Here is a 22,855-nt window from a genome sequence, read left to right on the forward strand (position 1 = left end):
GGGGTAGACCACTCAGGATCTCCTCGTCCCGTCCAGGGGCCAGACATGGAGGTTCCAGAGGTCTGGACTCGGATGCCACAACGTGCCCTTCCCCTGAGAAAGGAAGTCCTTCGTCAGGGGAATCGGCCAGGGGGGAGTTGTCGTCAGGAGCATTAGCTCCGAGAACCAAGTCCGGTTGGGCCAGTAAGGCGCAACTAGTAGCACTTGATGCTCCTCTTCCCTGACTTTGCACAAGACGTGTGCAATGAGGCTCACTGGGGGGAAGGCGTACTTCCGCTTGTCCCGCGGCCAGCTGTGCGCCAGGGCATCCGTGCCGAGGGGGCCCTCGGTCAGGGAGTACCAAAGCGGGCAATGGGTGGTGTCCAGGGAGGCGAACAGGTCCACCTGTGCCTGCCCGAACTGCACCCAAATGAGCTGGCGCGGGGGTGGAGCCGCCACTCTCCGCGGGGCGTCGACTGACGAGAGAGCGCATCGGCTGTCTGGTTCAGGTCGCCCGGGATGTGCGTGGCTAACAGAGACTTGGTCACCTGCTGGCTCCACAGGAGGAGGCGTCGGGCGAGTTGCGATAGCTGCCGTGAACGAATACCACCCTGTCGGTTGATATATGCCACGGCAGTCATGCTGTCCGACCGGACCAGCACGTGCTTGTCCTGCACGAGGGGAAGGAACCTCCTCAGTGCAAGCAGCACCGCCAACAACTCTAGGCGATTGATATGCCAGCGCAGGCGGGGGCCCGTCCAGAGACCCGACACTGCGTGCCCGTTGCACACAGCACCCCAACCCTGCAGGGAGGCGTCTGTCGTCACCACGACGCGCCCCGAACCTGCCCAAGAGGGACCCCTGTCCGCAGAAAGGTCATTGAAGACCATGGGGTTAGGGTGCGCCGGCCGAAGGGCGTGATCGCGACGCGCCTGTTGCCGGTGTGCCACGCACTCCAAGGAACTCTGCTCTGTAGCCAGTGCTGTAGCGGTCTCATGTGCATCAACCCGAGGGGGACCACCCCCGCCGAGGACGCCATGTGTCCCAGGAGCCTCTGAAAAAGTTTCAGCGGGACCGCTGGCTGCTGCCTGAAGTTCCTCAGGCAGGTCAGCACTGACTGGGCACGCTCGGAAGAAAGACGTGCAGTCATGGAGACAGAGTCGAGTTCCATACCGAGGAAAAGGATGCTCTGCACAGGGGAGAGCTTGCTCTTCTCTCGGTTGACCTGTAACCCCAAATGGTCTAGGTGCCGGAGCACCAGGTCCCTGTGTGTACACAACAGATCTCGCGAGTGCGCCAAGATGAGCCAGTCGTCGAGATAGTTGAGTATGCGCACCCCCTGCTCCCTGAGGGGAGTGAGGGCGGCCTCCACGACCTTCGTAAAGACTCGAGGAGACAGGGACAGACCAAATGGGAGGACGCGGTACTGATATGCCTGTCCCTCGAAAGCGAACCGTAGGAACGGCCGGTGACGAGGGAGGACGGACACATGGAAGTACGCGTCCTTCAGGTCGATCGCCATGAACCAATCCTGACGCCTGACGGACGTCAGAATGCGCTTCTGCGTTAGCATCCTGAACGGCAGCTTGTGTAGGTGCTTGTTCAGGGTACGCAGGTCCAAGATGGGGCGCAGCCCGCCACTTTTCTTGGGGACAATGAAATACGGGCTGTAAAACCCGGAGTACATCTCAGCCAGAGGGACGAGCTCGACCGCCCCCTTCGCCAGAAGGGTAGCGACCTCGGCCCGAAGCACGGGAGCATCTACTCCCACTGATGTGAAGAGGACGCCCCGAAACTCGGGTGCGCATAGCCGAGACGGATCGTTCGCTCTAGCCACCGTGCCGGTCTGGGAAGAGCCAACCAGGCTCCCAGGTACCGAGACAGGGGGACCAGAGGTTCGATCTGATTCACTGCCCCCGTGGGGGGTGGTTCGATGGCTGGCAGTACGGCTCCCTCGACGCGGGGGGGGACCCCGGGGAGGAGAGCGGCTCTGCCGAGGTGCCTGTCGGGCGATATCGCGGCATACCGCACCGTCTGACTGAGGGTGCTGGTGGCCACTGAGAGTATACCCAACCGTGTGTCTCGCCGAAACACAACGTGGGGTTGCCGAACACCGTCCTGCGGAGGGTGAGAGCGGCTGTGAAGAAGACCCAGGGAGAGAGAAAGCTCTTTCTGTGAGAAAGTGGGCGCCAGGCCCTGAAAAGGACCCGGCTGGTGTTGCTGGGACGGGGCAGGCACCGTCCCAGTCCGACCCTCTAGCGATGTAGTTGCCAGGGTCGGGCCCGGTGAACTCGATCTCCCTGGGTTCACCCCGTCAGGAACGCTTCTGCTTCCGCGGAGGTTGGTGACGGGATGGTGCTCTCCTCTTCGACGTCCTTCTCCGGGAGGCCGCCTGTGCAGGGGGCGCTGGGGCCGGAGTCTGAGTCGGAGAGGGGCTGCTGGGAAGCAGACGCCGCGCGGGACCTCGACGGACGATAGGCGGCCGGGTCGCGGCGGGGCAGAATCGCCTCCGTCTGCTTCTGTACAGTCGAGAACTGCTGCCCTCGACCGTATCACCAAACAGCCCACCCTGCGCGATGGGAGCGCCGAGAAAGCGAACCTTCTCAGCGTCCCGCATCTGTGCAAGGTTCAGCCAAAGGTGTCTCTCCTGGACCACCAGTGTGGACATCGTACGACCCCAGGGCTCGCGCCGCCACCTTTGTCGCCCGAAGAGCGAGGTCAGTGGCAGTGCGGCAGTAGCCCAGGGTCGGACTTTCCCTCGTGCAACTCCTCCAACGCCCTGGCCTCCTGCAGGATGGCCATGGCGCGAAGAGCCAAGGCAGCTTGACCCGCAGCGTTGTAAGCCCTCGACACCAGCGATGCCGAAAACTTACAAGCCTTGGAAGGGAGCCTTGGTCGATCTCTCCAGGTGGCAGCTGTCTGCTGGCACAGGTGCACCGCGACTGCACGTTCCACCTGAGGGATGTCGACGTAGCCCTCAGCTGCCCCGTCATCAAGGGAAGTCAGGGCGACCGAGCTAGTCTGACGTGCACGCGCCGAGAAGGGGCGTTCCAGGTCCGACTGAGCTTCTCATGCACTTCCGGGAAGAATGGTACCGGTGCCGACCGTGGCTTAGCGTCACGGCCGGTCCCCAGATACCACGTGCGTTGGGCGGACTTACCTGGCAGTGCGGTGCACTGCAGCCCAACACTCGCGGCCCGGGAAAGCATGGTTGACATCTCAACGTCCGCTTCATCCTGAGCTCGACCCCCCGGAGGGGGAAGCTCTAAGGAATCGTCAGGGTCGGATGCCAAGAGGACGCCCTCCGATGCTGCGAGCGACATCTCATCGACGTCACGCCCCGTGTCCGAGTACGTGACGGAGGAACAAGGCGGCGTACCGCCTTTTCCGAGACGGTCAGACGAGCGAGGCGGGGCGTGAACGGTCCGCGAGCCGATGGCTGACGGATTGAGGTTCACGGTAATTCCCCGATCACCCTCGGTGCTCGCCGAAGCGGACGGCAGGGCTGATGCCACTGCTGCCGCAGAACGGGAAGCACTCGAGGTGGCGGCTGATTCTCGGAAGAACGCAGCTACCCGTGAACGCAACGTCTGAATTACCATCCGCGCGCAGTGACGCAACGTCTGGACAGCCATCCGCGCGCAGTGACGCAACGTCTGACTAGCCATCCGCGCGCAGTGCGGGCAAGATGTATCCACAAACGCTGCCTCAGCGTGCTGGAGTCCCAGACACACGAGGCAGACATCGTGTCCGTCCCCTTCCTCGATGAGTGCGCCGCACCCATGAGCACAGCGGGACATGCCGCGCTGAAGAAATATTAAGCCCTGAAAAGGGCTCGCTCTTTAGAGAAATGCCTTGGAAGTTGCCGAGACGCCCAGGGGAAGTCACAGGAAAAGGGACAGTCCGCTGCACCACGTCGTAAGACCAGCAACACGTAGATAGTATCTGCAGAGTCGTCAGCATCAGGATGCGAAGGCTCCGAAGAACAAAAGGTGAATGAATGCGGCACGCCGGCTCCCTTTTATACCCGGATATCCGGGGGCGGAGTCCGGCATGCAAATTTCATTCGCCAATTTTCATTGGCCTGTTCAAGTCAGTCAGAGAAGGTAGGTTCTCAAGTCAAACCCCATTCTGTCGACACAACGTCGAGAGACCGACAGAAAGGGAACACGCGATCATAAGAAACAATAATAAACATCACAGTTAAGACACAGAACACGATCATAAGAAACAATAATAAACATCACAGTTAAGACACAGAACACGCGATCATAAGAAACAATAATAAACATCACAGTTAAGACACAGAACACGCGATCATAAGAAACAATAATAAACATCACAGTTAAGACACAGAACACGATCATAAGAAACAATAATAATCATCACAGTTAAGACACAGAACACGCGATCATAAGAAACAATAATAAACATCACAGTTAAGACACAGAACACGCGATCATAAGAAACAATAATAATCATCACAGTTAATACACTGAACACGCGATCATAAGAAACAATAATAAACATCACAGTTAAGACACAGAACACGCGATCATAAGAAACAATAATAAACATCACAGTTAAGACACAGAACACGATCATAAGAAACAATAATAATCATCACAGTTAAGACACAGAACACGCGATCATAAGAAACAATAATAATCATCACAGTTAAGACACAGAACACATGTGGGTCAGATGAACAGGTTGGAGCTGAACTCTACAGGATTGGACACTTGTGATTTAAGACGGTTAATACTGAAAGACAGTCAATGTAACACAGTAGCATCACTACATATTATTCACTTCTCATCTCTGACTTCAGGTGTTTCTAAGGATTTAATCATCTGTGAATTACAGACTGTTCTTCTCAGATGTGGTGAGTTTCATGCATCAAGTCCACATAACACAGAGAGAAAATAAAGATTTGTCGAACACATTTGTCTGTGATGTGACTTTTTATCAACAGATCAGGGAACCATTAAAATCCTTTCAGCAAATTATGGGCGAACAGACGGACAGACCTGCTCTACTGGAAGACCAGCTGTTGAGCTCTCGAATGTTCAGTGCACTCTGAGCACATCTCTAAGCAGGATGGCCACTCGGTGAGAACAGAAAACATTATTAAAGAGCTATCAGATATTATCAGATATTATCAGATTATCTTTTATATATTTTTGCTGTTTTTTGCATTTATTCTCACAGATGTGATGGAAACACGAGTTGTTCTATGGTTGTGAACAATGTAGTTTTCACTGATCCTTGTGTTGGAACTTACAAATACCTGAATGTGTCTTATGAGTGTGTTGATGCTCCACCAAGTGAGTTTTACACCTAACTGACACCTAACTGGGTCAGCTGTGGCCTAATGGTTAGAGCGTTGGGCTTGTGATCAGAAGGTTCTAATCTCAGTGCCAGCAGGTCATGACTGAAGGGCCCTTGAGCAAGACACCTTACCCCTGATTGCTCTGCAGTAATGTGCCACTGTATAAAAAAAAAAAACTACTTGTAAGTCGCTTTGGATAAAAGCGTCTGCCAAATGAATAAATGTAAATGTAAATGTAAACCTTATAAAACAGTGAACATGAGTAAGGTTTAAGTGTATTTTAAGTGTTATTTATTGATTTAGTAAGTATATAATGATCAGTCTGCTAGTAGTGTCCCTGTAGGTGGACTATTGTAATACTGCTGGAGACTAAACTGGCCTCTTCTAAGTTGATGAAAGTTTATTTTGAAGTCTAAGTTTAAGTCTGGGGTTTAACTCCAGTCCTCGGGTCTCCTTCACAGAATGATTTAGATTTCTCCATATTGAACAAGTGAAGCACATTACTGCAGAGCAATCAGGGGTAAGGTGTTTTGCGAAAGGGCACTTCAGTCATGACCTGCTGGCACTGAGATTAGAACCGGCAACCTATGTGTATGATGGAAACGGAAGGCAGGTCATGCAGACGCGATCATTACATTCATGTAAGAGTGTGTACTGACAGCTATTGAAAGCCAAGAGGGTCAACTTTGAAAAATGTACGTGTACTTTACGTGTATTTAACACGTACTTAACATGTTAAATACACATCAAGTACACATTCACAGCAAATTTCTGAGTGTTAAATTCTCACCTGCAGTGTGAAAATGAACACTTTTTCGGGGTTTATATAGGTCCACACTAAATTGAGTTAAATATACACTTTTAAAAGTGTTATATTTTTAATACTTACACAGTGTTATAAAAACTCTCGGAGTGTTCAAATTTAACACCACTAGTGTAATTTGTACTTTCTCAAAAGGCACATTTTACACCAAAATAGTGCTGAAATTTCAATCTTAGTGTCAATAGTTTAACACTGTGTTAGGTAATTGTACACAAATTTAGTGTTTAAACATGTCCTGATTAAGGTAATTTACATCTAGATCGAATTTATCTATAATTATGATACATACATGTACAACAAGAAAAGCCAACATAGTTTCAGTTTGATCTTTTATTTTTAACAAATGACATCTCAAACTAACAGAAATGAAGGTACAATAAATTCAACATCTGACCCATATGGACACTGTAGATCAAAAGGCCTGTAGAACCTCAGAGCATTCGCTTTAATAAATTCACTCAACCCATAGTTTCTCTGTCCTTTAAATTCATGATGATGCTCTGAGAGTAGAATTTCTCGATTCCTCGATTCTGCCCTTGAATCTTCCTAATCCAAGTAGGTATGGCTGGCAGCCCTCCCTTTCACTGAGATGGCCTTCAATACTGGTGCAAGACTGAAAAACACAAGAAACAAATAATGTATTTTAACAAAATAACATAAAAAGAAACTTCACTAATTCACAAAGTTTGTTAATAAAAAAAAACTGTATAAAAAGTTCAAACCTCTTTAATTTATTGTAAATAGTAAACATTTGATCACCCAACATTTCACCCCAAAAATGTGCTGACACCCCAAGGCTACCCAAGATACATATGACTTACATCATCAGAAAACAACTATCCAAGCTTTCATGGTAAATTTACAATTTGGAAATACATACCTGTTTTGCCTTTTCAGCATTCAAGGCTTCTTTACTGCTGGCCCTTGTTGATTGAATGTGCACTGTTGGTTCTCTCTCCTCATAGTCAGTGCAAGTGCTTTGGGTTGAGAATCTTGTTGGCGAAATCACTGAATCAAAAAGTAAAAACAGTTATCCAAACACAATAACAACGGTAAAATTAAGAAAACCACCTGTGACATTGTGTCTCTATAGTTTTGTGTATTGTTAAAATTGACAAAAAAGCTTTCTCATTCTTTTAGGGCTTTGTCAGCGCCTCACTGTGATGACCATAGAGCGCCACCGCAGTGGCGTAATTGAGTAGCTGCAATTATAGTAAAAGATGATACTTTATAAAAGTACAGCAATTGTTCGTTTATAATAAAACGCCTCACAAAGTTTTGTTATTAGATAATTATCTGTCAGGGAAAAGCCTTGAAACTACATTATACTAGCAATCAATTTTTTTAACAACGCGTTTTGTCTTCGCCAATGCACCACAAAAAAGGCTTAAAAGTGCGTATCAACCCTGTACGATCACATAATTGTTTCAACATGTTAGGTCTCAGATACACCGTTAATGTGAACGGAAGAACTTGCGCCATAGCAGTGGCAAATGACAGTGCGCTTTTTCAAAGCTGTTTCCTGTCGTATTAGCTTTTAAATAATAGCACTGTTGGGGAAGCGGCGGGAAACCCGATGATATTCGCGTTAATAACATTAACTAGGACCAACAAAAGTCACGTTATGTGCACGTTTAAACAAGCCTCATGTGTTTACAGAGTTCGGTATATATAAGTATAGATATCTGTGAAAACGCTGCACGACATAATATTAGTCGTATGCGTTTCTTGGCCATGGCAGCACACATGAGATCTGGCGTAAACGGGTTGCGTCTCATTTCATTAAAACGTTTACGTTGATCACAGAAATAAATGCATGATCTCCCACTAACAATTAATAAATATTACTAACCCTAGGTTATGTTGAAACTGATCATGATAAACTTTAAAAACGTTATTGTTACCTTTGCGCTGCTCTCGGTCAGTTGTCTGCGGATTGAAAATAACAATAGCAAGCTGAAAATGTACATAAGAAATGTTGAGAACATTAAATAAACAAAAACAAAGAATTATGTTATTAAAAATGTATTATAGCCTACCTATTTTTGCTCTGCCGTCACCTCGTGGTTGTCCGCCATCAGTCAAAAAGGAAGTGATCCGCAATGACCGGAAATTGGATGTACTCGCGCTAAAGTGTAATTTAACATCAACTCACTGTAATTACACTGACTCTTACCTTTTATTTACACCGTGAGTGCTGTTATCATTCAAATTAACACCTAAATCAACACGTTTTAACTCTGGTAAAGTAACACAAAAAAAACTACTCAAAACAACACTGGAAATTTTGCTGTGTAGAATACGCATAGGCAACGCATCATTCAGACGCCAGTTTCCAGTTGAAACGGGTAAATTTCAGTGTTTGTTAGGTACAAGCGCTCATTCTAATCCTGAAAGTCATTTAATTTATTTTAAAATGATATCACACGTGTTTAAGTGCAAAATCTCTGAAACAGAAATGGTTTAACAAGCACCACCTGCTGGTTTTAATTGTTAGCACAAAAAGCTCACATTGTTTTACAAAGACCTATATGTAGTACAATGCGCTTTATCCTATACCTGGTTTCCCACACAAATATATAATTTTTTATGCTCACCAAAGTTTGATAAATGGTAAAGCTAGTATGTCTACTACTGTGTTTATTTAAGAAAAAGGCATTAGGGGAGTAAAAGAAGGTTATTTTATTTTTGTACAGTTTTTCAATAAACAGCAATCATATTACCCAGCCAGCAATGACATGTGGGGCCCAGATGAGGGCTTCATGGGCGGCAAATGTGGGCCCCATTATGGGCTTGCACCCGGGATCCACATTGGGGCAACCCGTGGCAAGCCCAGACGTACTAAAAGTGGGACCCGTAAGGGTACTGTATGGGTCTTAATTGGTCAATTCATGTCAGACCCATTTGGGCCCCACCTGCCCAAATGGGTCTAAAGTGGGCTTGCACCCGGGATCCAACCATGGCAACCCAGATGGGCTTTAAATGGGCTCTGTAAGAGTCTTATGTGGGTCATGCCAGACCCATTGGGGCCCCACCTGCCCAAAGGGGTTTGCCCCCAGGATCCAGCCGTGGATGCCCAGATGGGCTTTAAAAGGGATCTATAAGGGTGTTATGTGGGATCTTAACTGGGCAATTCATGACAGACCCATTTGGGCCCCACCTCCTTATAGGGCGTTTAAAATGGTCTTGCACCCGGGATCCACACGGGGGCCAGCCGTGGATGCCCAGATGGGTTTTAAGTGGGACCTGTACTTTGGGCCCCACCTGCCTAAAGGGGTTTAAAGTGGGCTTGCACCAGGATTCAACCGTGAATGCCCCTATGGGCTTAAAGTGGGCTCTGTAAGGATCTTATGTGGGTCCTAACTGGGCAATTGATGCAAGGCCTATCTAAGCCCAACCATGCCAAATGGTTTAAGGAAACAATCTAAGAAAAACTAAAAACGAAGAATGAATATAAGAACTGCAAGGAATTTATTGTCAAATTGAACAACAAAAATAATCTTTAAAAAATAATTTAAATGTCACATGTCAACAAATCAAAACTATATTTTAAAAAAATTCTCTGAAAAAAAAACATCTCTCCAAAAAATACATTAATACAATAATACAAAATTGTTACATTAAACAACAAACATAATCTTTCAAAGTCACAACATACCGGTAAATAAATCAATAATATCCAGCTAGCAGCAGTGCTTTCCGAATGAGCAGTTAACGTTTTGAGCGCGAAACAAGGTCTTTGCATTACAGGCCCCTTATAGATGTCCTAAGAACTGCCTGACCAAATAACAATTAAATACTGTAAAATTCGTAAATTAAAGGATATGTGAGAGAATTAACAAACGTTAACTGCTTCGCTGGCTTTATTATGAATGAGCCTAATTAGGTGTTGTGTGCATAACAGGCAGTGGTGGAAAGAGTACTGAAAACCCATATATGTTTTCCCAGTTCAAACCCATGCCCACTTGGCCCATAAATGTACCATGCAGGACCGATATATGTGTTCCCAGTTCAAACCCATGGGCACTTGGCCTATAAAAATTCTATGCAGGACCCATATATGTGTTCCCAGTTCAAACCCATGCCCACTTGGCCCATAAATATGCTATGCAGGACCCATATATGTGTTCCCAGATCAAACACATGCCCACTCGGCACATAAATATGTCATGCAGGACCCATATATGTGTTCCCAGATCAAACCCATGCCCTCTTGGCCCATAAATATGCTATGCAGGACCCATATATGTGTTCTCAGTTCAAACCCATGCCCTCTTGGCCCATAAATATGCTATGCAGGACCCATATATGTGTTCTCAGTTCAAACCCATGCCCAATTGGCCCATGCCTGTCCCTTATGGGGCCCATGAAATTAGCTCATATGGGCTTCCTATGTGGGACTCATACTACAAAACCTACATGGGACCCGCTGATTTCACCCAGCCAAAGCCCATGCCCACACGGTAACCATGGAACCCGTACTTAACCCATCTGGGCCCCACATGTCATTGCTGGCTGGGTAGTTTATCTACATAACAATAATAAATAAAAGACAAGAAAAGACAAATAAATAGAAGTATCCATAGCATGTTTAATGTTGGTAGCACAGAGTCTATAGGACCCCCAGGTGTGCAGAAATGGTTTGACCCTATTCTTAGGCAGCCAATGATATTGAGCCGTTTAAACAGGAATCTGGCGTCTGAATTATGCGTTGTTTACGTGTATTCTACGTGTACTTGACGTGTATTTAACATGTTAAGTACAGTACACATTAATTTTGTGGATCGTCAACAAATCCAGATAGGGTTTAAATTTACATTTATATTTATGCATTTGGCAGATGCTTTTATCCAAAGTGACTTACATAGCATTATCCTATACATTCATACACAGGTATCTGCAATCCCCTGAGATCCAACACACAACCTTGTGCTGTTAACACAATGCTCTTACCACTGAGCTACAGGAAAGCTGTTCACAAAGTGTTGAACGAATGATTCTGCTCCTCCTTGCATTTGTTCAATACATTCCAGCATATTATTAAAATAATGTCTAATGTCATTTTCATTGCTACTTACTGCCAAAATAAAAAAATGTAGGTGAAAAGACAACAGGATGACTTAGGATAGCATCATTTGTATGTTAGGATAAGCTGAGCAAGTCTAACATTTGTATTCCTGGTTTTAGAGCACTTACAGAGGAAGTAATGGATACCCCACCACAAAAAGTCTATACATATGTGTAGGCATGCAAGAAAGTGCAAATATATGAATGCAAAAGGAGAATATGATTGTGTGACAGTAGAAATGTATGTATGTGAATGCAAAGGAGAATGTGTGTGTGTGAGTGTGCTAGAATGATATTTGGTTTGTACGGGCCCTCATAGTCTCTACGTGTTTTAGGACCTGTGACATCACTCCACACTTTCATATTCACTTTGTGTTCTGACACCTGAACAAGTTCAGCATTTATCAAGACTTTAGAAGAAACAAGTTTCTGTAGATTAACATCTGAACTGTGAGTTTAATGAGAATGAATGAAAATCATGAGACTTGAATCTTTCTTTTCTTCAACAGACAGCAGTAAAACAAACATCATTGATTCTTCTAGTCAAACGTGGAGTGAAGCTCAGAGTTTCTGCAGACGGCATCATACTGATCTGACCAGTGTGAGGAACCAGACTGACCATCAACTGATTCACAACATCATTAATAATACTGAGACATCTGTCTGGATTGGTCTGTTCAGAGACTCGTGGGAGTGGTCAGATAACAGTGACTCCTCCTTCAGATACTGGGACTCTGGTGAACCTGGTAATCCTGTTGGTTCTGGTGATTGTACAATGAGCAATAAGCAAATGAATAATGAGGGTCAATGGAAAGCCATGCCTTGCAGTGCCTCTAAGACTTTTGTGTGTCATGAAGGTGAGTTAACGAAAGTCAATGTGTGTGTTTGATGACAGAAGTTTCTTCATGATGAAACTGATCTCAGTTCAGTCACAGTGTTTGTGTTTTGTTGTGTGTTCAGATGAGCTGATATTGATCCAGAAGAATCTGAGCTGGACTGACGCTTTAAGTTACTGCAGAGAGAATCACGTGGATCTGGTTTCAGTGGATTCACAGGAGATTCAGCTCATGGTGACTGAAGTTCTTCATCAGGCCTCGACTGCTCAGGTGTGGCTGGGGTTACGTCACTCCTGTGGGCTGGACCTTTGGTTCTGGGTGAATAGAAAGATCGTGTGTGATGGGAATTGGGCTCCAGAGGGTCAGTATCATGTGGATGACTGCAGCGGTGAACACAGAGCTGGAGCGGTTCAGTCTGGAGGAGATCATCTCTGGATCAGCCTTCCTCGACCTCAACAACTCAACTTCATCTGCACCACAAAAGAGGAATAAATCCTTTGTGTCTGTCACTGTCTGTGATATAGACCACTTCAGATTATGTAAACAATGCTGGTCCAGAAGAACTTCCAGTTTCAGTTTTTTAACACAACCAACAGAACATTTATAACCAATAAACCAAAATGTTAAACTAATATCTTTAAGATTTAAACATGTAGATTTACTAATAGATAAATACAAATGAATAATAATGAATGTCTCTGGACCAGTGTTTACATTACTGACATTTATTTGTAGTTTAATAGCATATGATAGCGATGTGTTTGTTTACTGCTTTAGGTCTTTCAGCACATTGTGTTATTTTAGCACTTCTCATCTTTATAAAAGGCTTGAATCTGATTCTTTAAACTCTGACACAGAATATTCTGGATGTGAAAGTAAATCTGGTGAAGGTGACTTTTATTCTGTATGCACATCAGTTCAAATAAACTCCTGACATTTAACTTCATCTGCATTCATGACAGTTTTTTGTGTTTATATTTATGATATGAAAGTGGCCTAGATGCTGTCTAAATAAATGGAGCAAACTAGACCAGAATTACCTGAAATAAATAGATTTTATACTCATTTATAAATGCAGGAAAGAAAACATTTAGCCTCCATTGCAACAGAAACTACGGAGCCCCTTTAGTGACATGGTGGTGGAAAAAATATGAGCGAAATTTTTTTGCGTTCCGTCGCGAAATGTAGCGAGTTTGAACAAACACATCCTGATTTCTCTGGTTAGGGTTCAGACAGGCTGCAATGGAGCAGTTCATAGAGTTTTACTTTAATCTTGGACTCAAATATAAAGAAATTCGATCAGTGCTAGTTTAAGGACCATTGAGATTTAAGTGAAAGAAAATGTTTTACAGGATGAACTGGATGACACTGCAAAGGTTTGGAATGCATACAACACCAGGCCAACAAAAAACATAAGCAGCCTGAACTCTACCATACCAGAGACTTGCTCACATTCGTTGACACTGAAAGTGTTCAGTCTTGCAGTAATAAGTGCACCTTCTGACGCCCAATTCCATGTGATCCAGATATAAATGAACTGTGCAACATTATAATTTCTGAGTCTAGTGTACATGCATTTAAGAGATGTGATTATGGCATTACTATAAGGTCTTTTATTAAGAAATATCAAAATTTGTGATAATTTAAACCTTAAAATATAAAACAAAAATTGTGCATGTAAAATGTACTAAAACGTGTTTATTGATAACAAAGATTTATCACTGGACAGAAAACTACTGACAATTTCAGTTTATTTTTTTAAACTGTAACACCATGTACTTTGTGTTTAACGTTATGAAATAAACAAAGAAGATGAAGATTCAGAGATCTTTCCTTACTATCAATTTATGTTGTACTGCACAGAATGGAAAACATAAAATTTTTAACATCAACAGTAAATTTTTTATTCAAACCTTTGAGTAGTCTAAAGATCATTACTCAACATTGTAAAATATGTTCCCCTTCAGTCGGTCTCTCGACATTGTGAGAGACTGACTGGGGTTTGATCTTGAGAACCTACCTTCTCCGAGATAATTCATAATAAAACGCCAATGGGCTAGGCGAATGGCACGCGTACGCCAGTCTCCGCCCCGTACATACGGGTATAAAGGAAGATGGCGGCGGTCATTCACTCATCCTTTGTTCTTCGGAACCCGTGTGTTTGCTACATGCTACACGCGATACTCGACTTCGAGACTGATTTTAACCAGCTGGATTTACGACGCGGAGCAGCGGACTTCTCCTTTCGGTGGACTTCCCCTGGGCGTTTCAGCAGAAGGCTACAGACCTTAAGAGGTAAGTCCCTCCGGCTACGAGCGCGTCTCGTAGCTGTATCCTTGGGTGCGACAGACTCATCCCGGAGTCTGACTGCCATGATGCCTGTGTCACTTGCTTGGGGATCAAGCATGCTGAGGCAGGTTTCACTGATTCGGCATGTCCAGTGCTGTTTCGGCGCGGTTGATCGCTTTGGTGAGCAGCGGGGGTGATTTGGGGACTCCTATGGATGTCGCTCCGTCAGCTTCGCGGACCATCCATTCTCCTGTACGCTCACCTGGTTCGTCCCCTACGAGCGGCAGACGGCCGTCTCATAGTCGCAAGACTTCCTGTAGGGATGATGACTCCATTTCTGTCGCTGCATCGGACAGCTGCCTGCTGGGATCGGATGCGGAAGACTCCTCTGATCGTCTGTCATCAGGCAGTCGAGTGTCGGAGGAGACTGACGCTGAGATGTCGTCCCATTTTGGATCTGCTGTGCCGCCTGAACAAGCACCTGCACAAGCTGCCGGCGCATCCTGGGCTCGGTACGTCACCAGGATTGGTTCGTGGCCATCGACCTGAAGGACGCGTACTTTCACGTCTCTAATCTTCCCCGACACCGGCCGTTCCTACGGTTTGCATTCGAGGGAAGGGCGTATCAGAGTCCTGCCATTCGGTCTGGCCCTGTCTGGTTTTTTCCAAACTAGTGGAGGCTGCCTTAGCACCTGTCAGGCAGCAAGGCGTGCGAGTGCTAAACTATCTCGACGACTGGCTTATCTTGGCACACTCGCGAGATGTGTTGTGCACGCACAGGGACCTTGTGCTTCGGCACCTAGACCGTCTAGGCCTTCGGGTCAACCAGGAGAAGAGCAAGCTCTCCCCCGCGCAGAGCACCTCTTACCTCGGTAAGGTACCCTCTTGGGACCTTAACGTGGTTCTGCAGGGCCTTGGCACGGCCCCGTTTGAGCCCCTCGGAGCTGCTAGTCTTCCTCATCTGTCGATGGAAGCTGCACTCCTGACGGCGCTCGCCTCCATCAAGAGGGTGGGGGACCTACAGGCATTCTCCGTGTCCCAAGGATGCCTAGAGTTCAGGCCCGGCGATTCTCACGTTGTCTTGAGACCCCGTCCCGGTTACGTGCCCAAGGTTTCCACCACTCCCTTCCGGGACCAGGTGGTGAACCTGCAAGCGCTCCCCTCAGGGGAGGAAGACCCAACCTCTAATGTGTTGTGTCCAGTACGCGCACTGCGCCTCTATCTGGACTGCACACGGAGCCTAAGAAGCTCCGAGCAGCTCTTTGTCTGTTACGGAGGACAGCACCCGGGGAGGGCTGTCTCCAAACAGAGACTGGCGCACTGGATTGTGGATGCCATCACGGTGGCATACCAGTCCCAAGATCGCCCGTGCCCGCTTGCAGTGAGGGCCCACTCCACTCGGAGTGTGGCCTCCTCGTGGGCACTGGCACAGGGCGCCTCTCTGGCAGACATCTGCAGTGCTGCGGGTTGGGCTACGCCCAGTACCTTCGCAAGATTTTACAATCTCCGGTGGAACCAGTTGTAGCGCATGTCCTTAACGCCCCCGGCGTGTAGGACGGACTCCTGGTTTGGGCGTACTCCTGCGAAAGTGCCTTCTCCCCTCACCAGGTGAGACTAGTGCGCTATTTTAGCCTCCCTGCTTTCCCCTCTCGTGGCGAAGTATAGGCATTCCATCCATCACTAAGCAACGAAGCATTGGCATTTGGTAACAGACTGAGCGGAGCCGTCTGTTGGAACCAGGTCCAGTATAGGTAGAGTCATCCCTACTCATCCCTAGACCCCTGTACTAGGGCTAGTGCCCCATACGTAGTGACTTCCCTCTGGGTCGTCCCGTGTGTTGAATTCCTCACTCATGATTTCCCGATTGGTGAATCTGTGACCTCCCTGCCAGTGGTAATCCCACCTGGATCTTTTCCCCGACTCGGGCTGATACCTTTTTTGCGCATGTTGTTCTCCCTGCCGGTGAGACCATGTTAGTGTCTCCACATGTAACCTCCCCTCCGGGTAGGATGTGGCCTCCGTAACACACTCTTCTAAGAGCAGAGCAGTGTTTTCCCAGTGTTCGGCTCCGGACAGCTCCTCGCTACTAGTAGTCAAAAGTACAACAGAACTTTTTGGCAATAAATATTTTTCTCTGTGTTTAAAACCAAACATAAAGTATAAAGTATGTTTTCATTCCATAGCAGTCAATGGGGTCCAAGAACTGTTTGGTAACAAGAATTTTTCCAAATATCTTCCTCAGTGTTTAACCAAACAAATAAATGTACACAGGTTTAAAATAGAAAGTGAGTAATTCATGACTTTAATGTTTTATTCTTAAGTGAACAATGATTTTAGAGTGTAAAGGTCAAAGTTTTCCTCGTTGTACTTACCTTTCACTTATTGCCTCTGTTAAAAGAAAACAAGTCATTCAATAATTGTTTGCTCGAATCCTCAGAATCACTGTCACATCCATGCAATGACCGTTTTGCAGCAGGTCCCTCGGTATCATTGTCTAATCCATCAATTAGTTTATCATCAGATAAACACACCTCTTGTTAAGTGTAATTTTAAAATCTCAACAACTTTAGTTTGGTTTCTTCATACAGTTTTCCAACAGTGGTTTCCAATGGAATTTGAATTCTTTAAAAATCACAGATGTGTAGTAACTGACTCTACAACAAATTGCTAAAAAAAAATCTATTTTATTTAGTAGGCTACTGCCCTTTTATTGCATCATGTTTCAGATGACTATTTATGCATTATAACAACACATGATAACTAATATAAATGAAACAAAGTCTTATAACAATCACAGGGCTAAGAAATATTTAACCTTTTGGTTGTTATGACTACACACTGAGTTGTTTGCTTGATAGTGAGTGGTCGATATCCTTAAATTAGTCAAATCTGTAATCAATCATTCTGATACTACAACAAAGATGATGTAATAAAAATTCCAAGCTTATGTGGACATAAGGTAATATGCCTATTAGCTTAAATGTTTACACACACGTCGTCAACATCTTTAATGAAACATTACCTACTTTGTCCCTATTCATGCGGATTATGCTCTCTTCTGGAACATCCCGGTGTCATGATTCTGCCGCATCATGTCATGTTTCTCTTGGTTTAGTGGAAGGATCAAGACAGAACCACATGTTTAATGTGGAGAGAGGAAATTATTGTTGTTACGGCCTTCCATACACTCTCTCCGGTCTCGTCTCTGTTCCCATCCTCTCGTTACCTCGTTATTGATTCATTCCCTTCACCTGTTCCCGAGCACAGGCCCGATTGAAATTTAATAGTAGCGAACAGGAAAGGGGATGAACAAAGAAAGAGGTGATGTCATGTGAACCGTGATTGGTAGAAGATGATGTCAGGTGACATCATCTGGAAGGCCGATTCACCAAAACACACATTTTCCCACAATACACCAGATCGACGATGGATCCAAATTCTCCCATTACTTGAAAAGAAATACATTACACATATATTCTGTGAAAACAAGTTTGAAGAATACTTGTAAATCTAATTAATTAAATTACATAGTTATATCCTTACATGTAACTTTACATTAAATCACATTCATAAACTACACAAAATATAAGTTACATCAAATCATCAGTCATGTCATTTTATGAAATGATGTACAGAATAATAATAGAAATGAAGTTCAGACCAGGCAATAAAACTAAATGTGCGGTCGACCTAAAAGCACAGTTACAGCTTAAACACCTACATATGAACAGCGAGAGTGAAGAACACAACTCATGATGGAGACTACTTACAAGATTACGTCTATTAAACTGAACAACAACAAAACACCACAATATAAGACATTTGTGCTCATCTACTTCAAGATAATACATGTGCGCTTGCTTTCTTTAGAAACAACATTTTAATTTAAACAACCATCACAACAAAAATAAGCATGAAAGCAGGGCCGTAGCAAGCTTTTCAAAAGTGAGGGGGATGGATGTGATTTGTTTATTAACAATAAAAACGATGGATACAATGACAGAGGGGTACAAAACGTATAACATACAAGATATAAAAAGCTTCCCATTAGTGATACTAGAAAAGTATAAAAACACAAAAAATAAGTCAAAACTCTGTGGTGAAAATACACAACAGTAGACTTGATAAAGAATCACAAATACTTTAATAGTCCCAGAGGGAAATTATTCTTGTTACAAACTACAAATATACAACAAAATATATTAAAATGTAATATATAGGCCTACACATATATTGTATATATACCAACCAACATCCAACTGACCAATGAACATACGACAAACTACCTCTAACCAAAAGTGTTCTTTCTGCCCTCCTTACAGGAGACAAACTGTTCTGCAATCTTTTTTCTGTTTACCGTGTCCAGATTGTCTTTGTGTACATTGCACACAGCAACACTGTTGAGTCGGGTTTGGGTCATGGTGCTGCAGCCGTCGGAGGCTGCTGAAACTCCTTTCTGACTCTGGTAATGACACAGGCATAGTGGCGATTCTACATTGAATTGCACCCCGGGCGAGACCACCTTTGAGCGCCCCCCCACCCCTCCCAGAAAAATGTATAAATAAAAATAAAACACACACAAAATGATGACAAACAGTCATTTTTTTATCAACAACATAAGTGAAAGAGAAAATAATATTTCTCAATTGCACAAATCCGTTTTTTTTTGTGCACCTGATGGCTTTGACCATTTCCTGTCCATCTCTGTTTATTTGGCACTAGACAATCGACAGATTTCCCCCCCCCCCAAACACTGTCACTCAGGAAACGAGTCACTGCCATAATCGTTTTGTTTTATTTCTTTTTTATTATCCATTTCACACAATTCAGAAAAACAAAACTGTGCAGGAACTATATGCCTGTATTCATTGCATTATGGATAAAATGTGCGTTATTTGGAAGAAAGTCCAGGAGGTGTGTGACTGACTTTAGCCCACTATTTGAATTCGCGTCATGGGAGGGGCTTCCGCCGCTCGCTAAGTCATAATAACGTGCATCTTCGGCGAATACCTGTCAGACAAATAAAAAATAAATGAAAAAAACTTACACTAACACTCTTCTCTCAGTCTAGCTTTTGTTGAAACTAACTTTGTATAAGCTATTGCTCTTTGTATGACATAGGCTTATTGCTCCCCGAACTCTTTGTAAGTCGCTTTGGATAAAAGCGCGTCTGCTAAAAAACGAAATGTAAATAATCACGGCCCAACTAGAGAAAGCTCCTCAATCGCGCGAATCGCACCGCAAGTAGGTAATTGTGTTTTTGCATTGACTTAACATGTAAATCACTCGTGCTTAACGCTTCATCCGCGTTCGGTTTGAACACCTTGAGGTGAATTCCCCCAATTTGCCAACTGTTCATGCCGGTGCCGCCCCCCATGTGACATGAAAAAATGCCGCCCCAGGCCTAAAACCGCTACTGCACAGGCACAACTAGGAGGAGTCGGGTAACTGTTTCTACTTGGTCAAAGTTGAACGATCATTTCTTTTATTAAAATCAATGAATCATTTTTTTCAGTGTAGGCTATGAGCATTAATACATAGAGGCAGGAAGAAGTACTTTATACCAGCCTTCATGAATTAGCCTATTAATGCAGAGATGGGGTTTGGGGCTGGGTCCGTGGGACTGTTTCTGGGGGTTTACCTTTTATTTGACCTACTTTTGTCTTCTGCATTCTCCTTACCCTTGTTCTTCCCTCAGACTCATCCCCTTAATACTATCTCAGTAATAATAATACTGGTTTAATACACTCAATAACACTGGTCTAAAGCACTTTTTCCTGCCTCTATGTATTAATGCTCATTTTTAGCCTAAAGGAGTTCCATTCAGACCTTTACATGAAGTATTTTACTGTTATATGTCAACGAGATTCAACAATACATTTTCACCTGGCTATACCCAATGTTTAGATCTGTTGTGCAATTTATGCAAATTAGCACATACATAATTAGATTATTATCCATTTGCCCAAAAAAAAAAAAAAAAATTAAAAAAAATTACCCTATTCACATGAGAAAAATAATGAATATGCGTATGAATAGTCTATATTTGGGTCTTTTTCTAAACTTTCCCCTAATGGGATTCTTCAGGGCTGTTTTCCCTTACAAAATGCAAAATCAGTTGAGTTTGCTTCTGTTGCGATTTGTTCAAGGTTGACGCCCATTTGGCCTTAAATTACTGCGGTCCGTTAAGACAGCTCCGAATTATAACACACCGTTGCCGTAAAAAACAGAGCCTTGCTATGGACGCAGTTCTGTTCACTCAGGCAATACAATCGTTTTTAAAACAATATTTTGTGTCAAATTATTGATTTATTTGGCAGGTAGCCATATAATAAGTGTATAATCAAGCCCGTAGGCAGGGGGGGTTCAGGTGGTTCGAACGAACCTCCCCTCACTGCCAAAGGTCCAGAATTTAAGTCGGCTTTTTTCATGTGATTATTGTCATCATTGTTTTAATCAATGCTTGTGACAAATTTCTGGGTTGCTATTTCAAATTAATATGATTATTATTGCAGGACGCGTGCAGGGTTCTAAATTAACTTTTTTGATCACCAGCCAATGTGGCTGGTAACTTTCTAAAGTTACCAGCCAATCAGAATTTCCACTAGCCAATTTTTTTCGGGTGAAAATATGAGTAACACTGAATGCATTTGATCATTTTATTAACAATTTTGGCATGAAAAATACATATAAAGTACAATACATACAACAAAATATACACAGAAAGTGCATACATTTCAAGTTTGGGATTTATCTACAGTATCTATCTTTATATCTATCTACAGTATCTATCTTTCTATCTGTCTTTATATCTATCTACAGTATCTATCTTTCTGTCTTTATATCTGTCTATATCTATCTACAGTATCTATCTTTATATCTTTCTATCTATCTTTATATCTGTCTTTATATCTATCTACAGTATCTATCTTTATATCTTTCTATCTATCTTTATATCTGTCTTTATATCTATCTACAGTATCTATCTTTATATCTTTCTATCTATCTTTATATCTGTCTTTATATATATCTGCAGTTTTAATCCTTAGGCTCTCCTGATGACTTCGGGCACTCTCATGGTCCTTTACTGCCTCGACTTTAAAATTAGTAGTTCCTACCACGAAATTGTTCGTTTTGTTTTTTTCTTTCGCGTACATGCGGCAATACTGACAAAACATGACGACATTTTCGTGATCAAACACAAGCCATTCACTACCCGTCAGCCATTTGGCATTAAATTTTCTTTTCTTCGTTTCTCTGTTGATATCCTCATCCCCTGCCTCGTTCCTCTTCTCGCCCCCAGAAGTCTGTCCCAGCCACCGCCTCATTTAGTTTAGCTAATCTTAACTTTATACTTTACTTTGCTAGCTAGCTAGCTAGCTATCTAGCTAAACTCCGTCTTATTTCAGTCTGCTCCCTGCTCTGGCTCCGTTCGTTTCCATGATTTCTCGCGCTGGTTTCACTACAAACTGCGCGCAGCCAATGGGCGTATGAAACGTCACCATTACGAAACAGTGTTCTTGGGAAATGTAGGAAGTACTGTCAGGTGGATAAATGCATAGGATAAATGACCGAGAACAGAGCCTTATGTATCATGCATGTAATGCCTCATGCATCACCGGCCAAACTGGCTAGTAAGTTTTTATTAACACCCGCCAAAATGAATTTTTACCCGCATTTGGCGGGTTGGCGGGTGTTAATTTAGAACCCTGGACGCGTGTGTGTGTGTGCGCAGACAGAGAGAGTTCTCTCAATACACTTTTCAAAGCAACGTGAAGAAGCATCGCCTCTGAATGATGCGGGGGGAGGGGTTATATATATATATATATATGAATGTGGCCCGCCCACAGATTTGGACCGGCCCTCTGAACAATGACTTATAGTGTGTTCACACCAAACGCGAATGAAGCGTTAAGCGAGAGTGATTTACATGTTAAGTCAATGCAAAGATGCGATGACCTACTTGCGGCACGATTCGCGCGAATGACGAGAAGTTGAAAAATCGGAACTTTGGCGAAAATTCGCGCAGCGTTAACCAATCAGGAGCTTGCTCTAGTAGGGCCGTGAGCGAGCATCAGAATATTGGCTTTCAGACCCAAATTTCTCTAAGTTACTCACATAGCCTAATGATTTGTTAAATTCATAATGTACCATTACGATAAAACTGATGCGCGAACCATCTGAAAATTTCAAAGAGACGACAATATGGCCAAGCGGTTGGGAAAGAGAAAGGTTAATTAATATGCATAAGAAAATGTTTTGAATTTGAGTAGCACTAAACTATTAACTATTAATAAACTATTCTACCATTAGGAGGCATCATAAATACATTTCAAATCATAATTAAATCTTCACAATAATTCAAGTAGTACCTCCGGCCCATGTAATTTCTTGTTACAAACCACCCGGCCCCCCATTAAAGACAGGGAGAATTATGTGGACCCCTGGTCTACAATATAATATCCATATAAACGTAGCGTGATTATAATAATAAAACATAGCAAAGAGGCATTGACAGAGAGTCAAGAA

General features: G+C 44.1%; 2 protein-coding genes across 2 annotated transcripts in view; both read left to right on the forward strand.

Moving 5' to 3' along the window:
* The window catches only part of LOC306893322 (C-type mannose receptor 2-like), a 33,330-nt gene extending 20,347 nt beyond the window's left edge, over positions 1 to 12,983 (forward strand). The window contains exons 4-8 of the mRNA XM_079455102.1: positions 4,811 to 4,864; positions 4,955 to 5,090; positions 5,191 to 5,306; positions 11,711 to 12,058; positions 12,162 to 12,983. Coding sequence (XP_079311228.1) covers positions 4,811 to 4,864; positions 4,955 to 5,090; positions 5,191 to 5,306; positions 11,711 to 12,058; positions 12,162 to 12,529 — 1,022 coding nt within the window. The 3' untranslated portion in view covers positions 12,530 to 12,983. The remainder of the gene's footprint in view (positions 1 to 4,810; positions 4,865 to 4,954; positions 5,091 to 5,190; positions 5,307 to 11,710; positions 12,059 to 12,161) is intronic.
* LOC306893362 (histone H2B-like) overlaps positions 1 to 22,855 on the forward strand; it is a 265,067-nt gene that overhangs the window by 88,259 nt on the left and 153,953 nt on the right. The gene's annotated exons all lie outside the window — the stretch shown is intronic.

Source organism: Barbatula barbatula (assembly GCF_947034865.1).
Source record: "Barbatula barbatula genome assembly, chromosome: 4".
Classification (NCBI taxonomy): domain Eukaryota; kingdom Metazoa; phylum Chordata; class Actinopteri; order Cypriniformes; family Nemacheilidae; genus Barbatula; species Barbatula barbatula.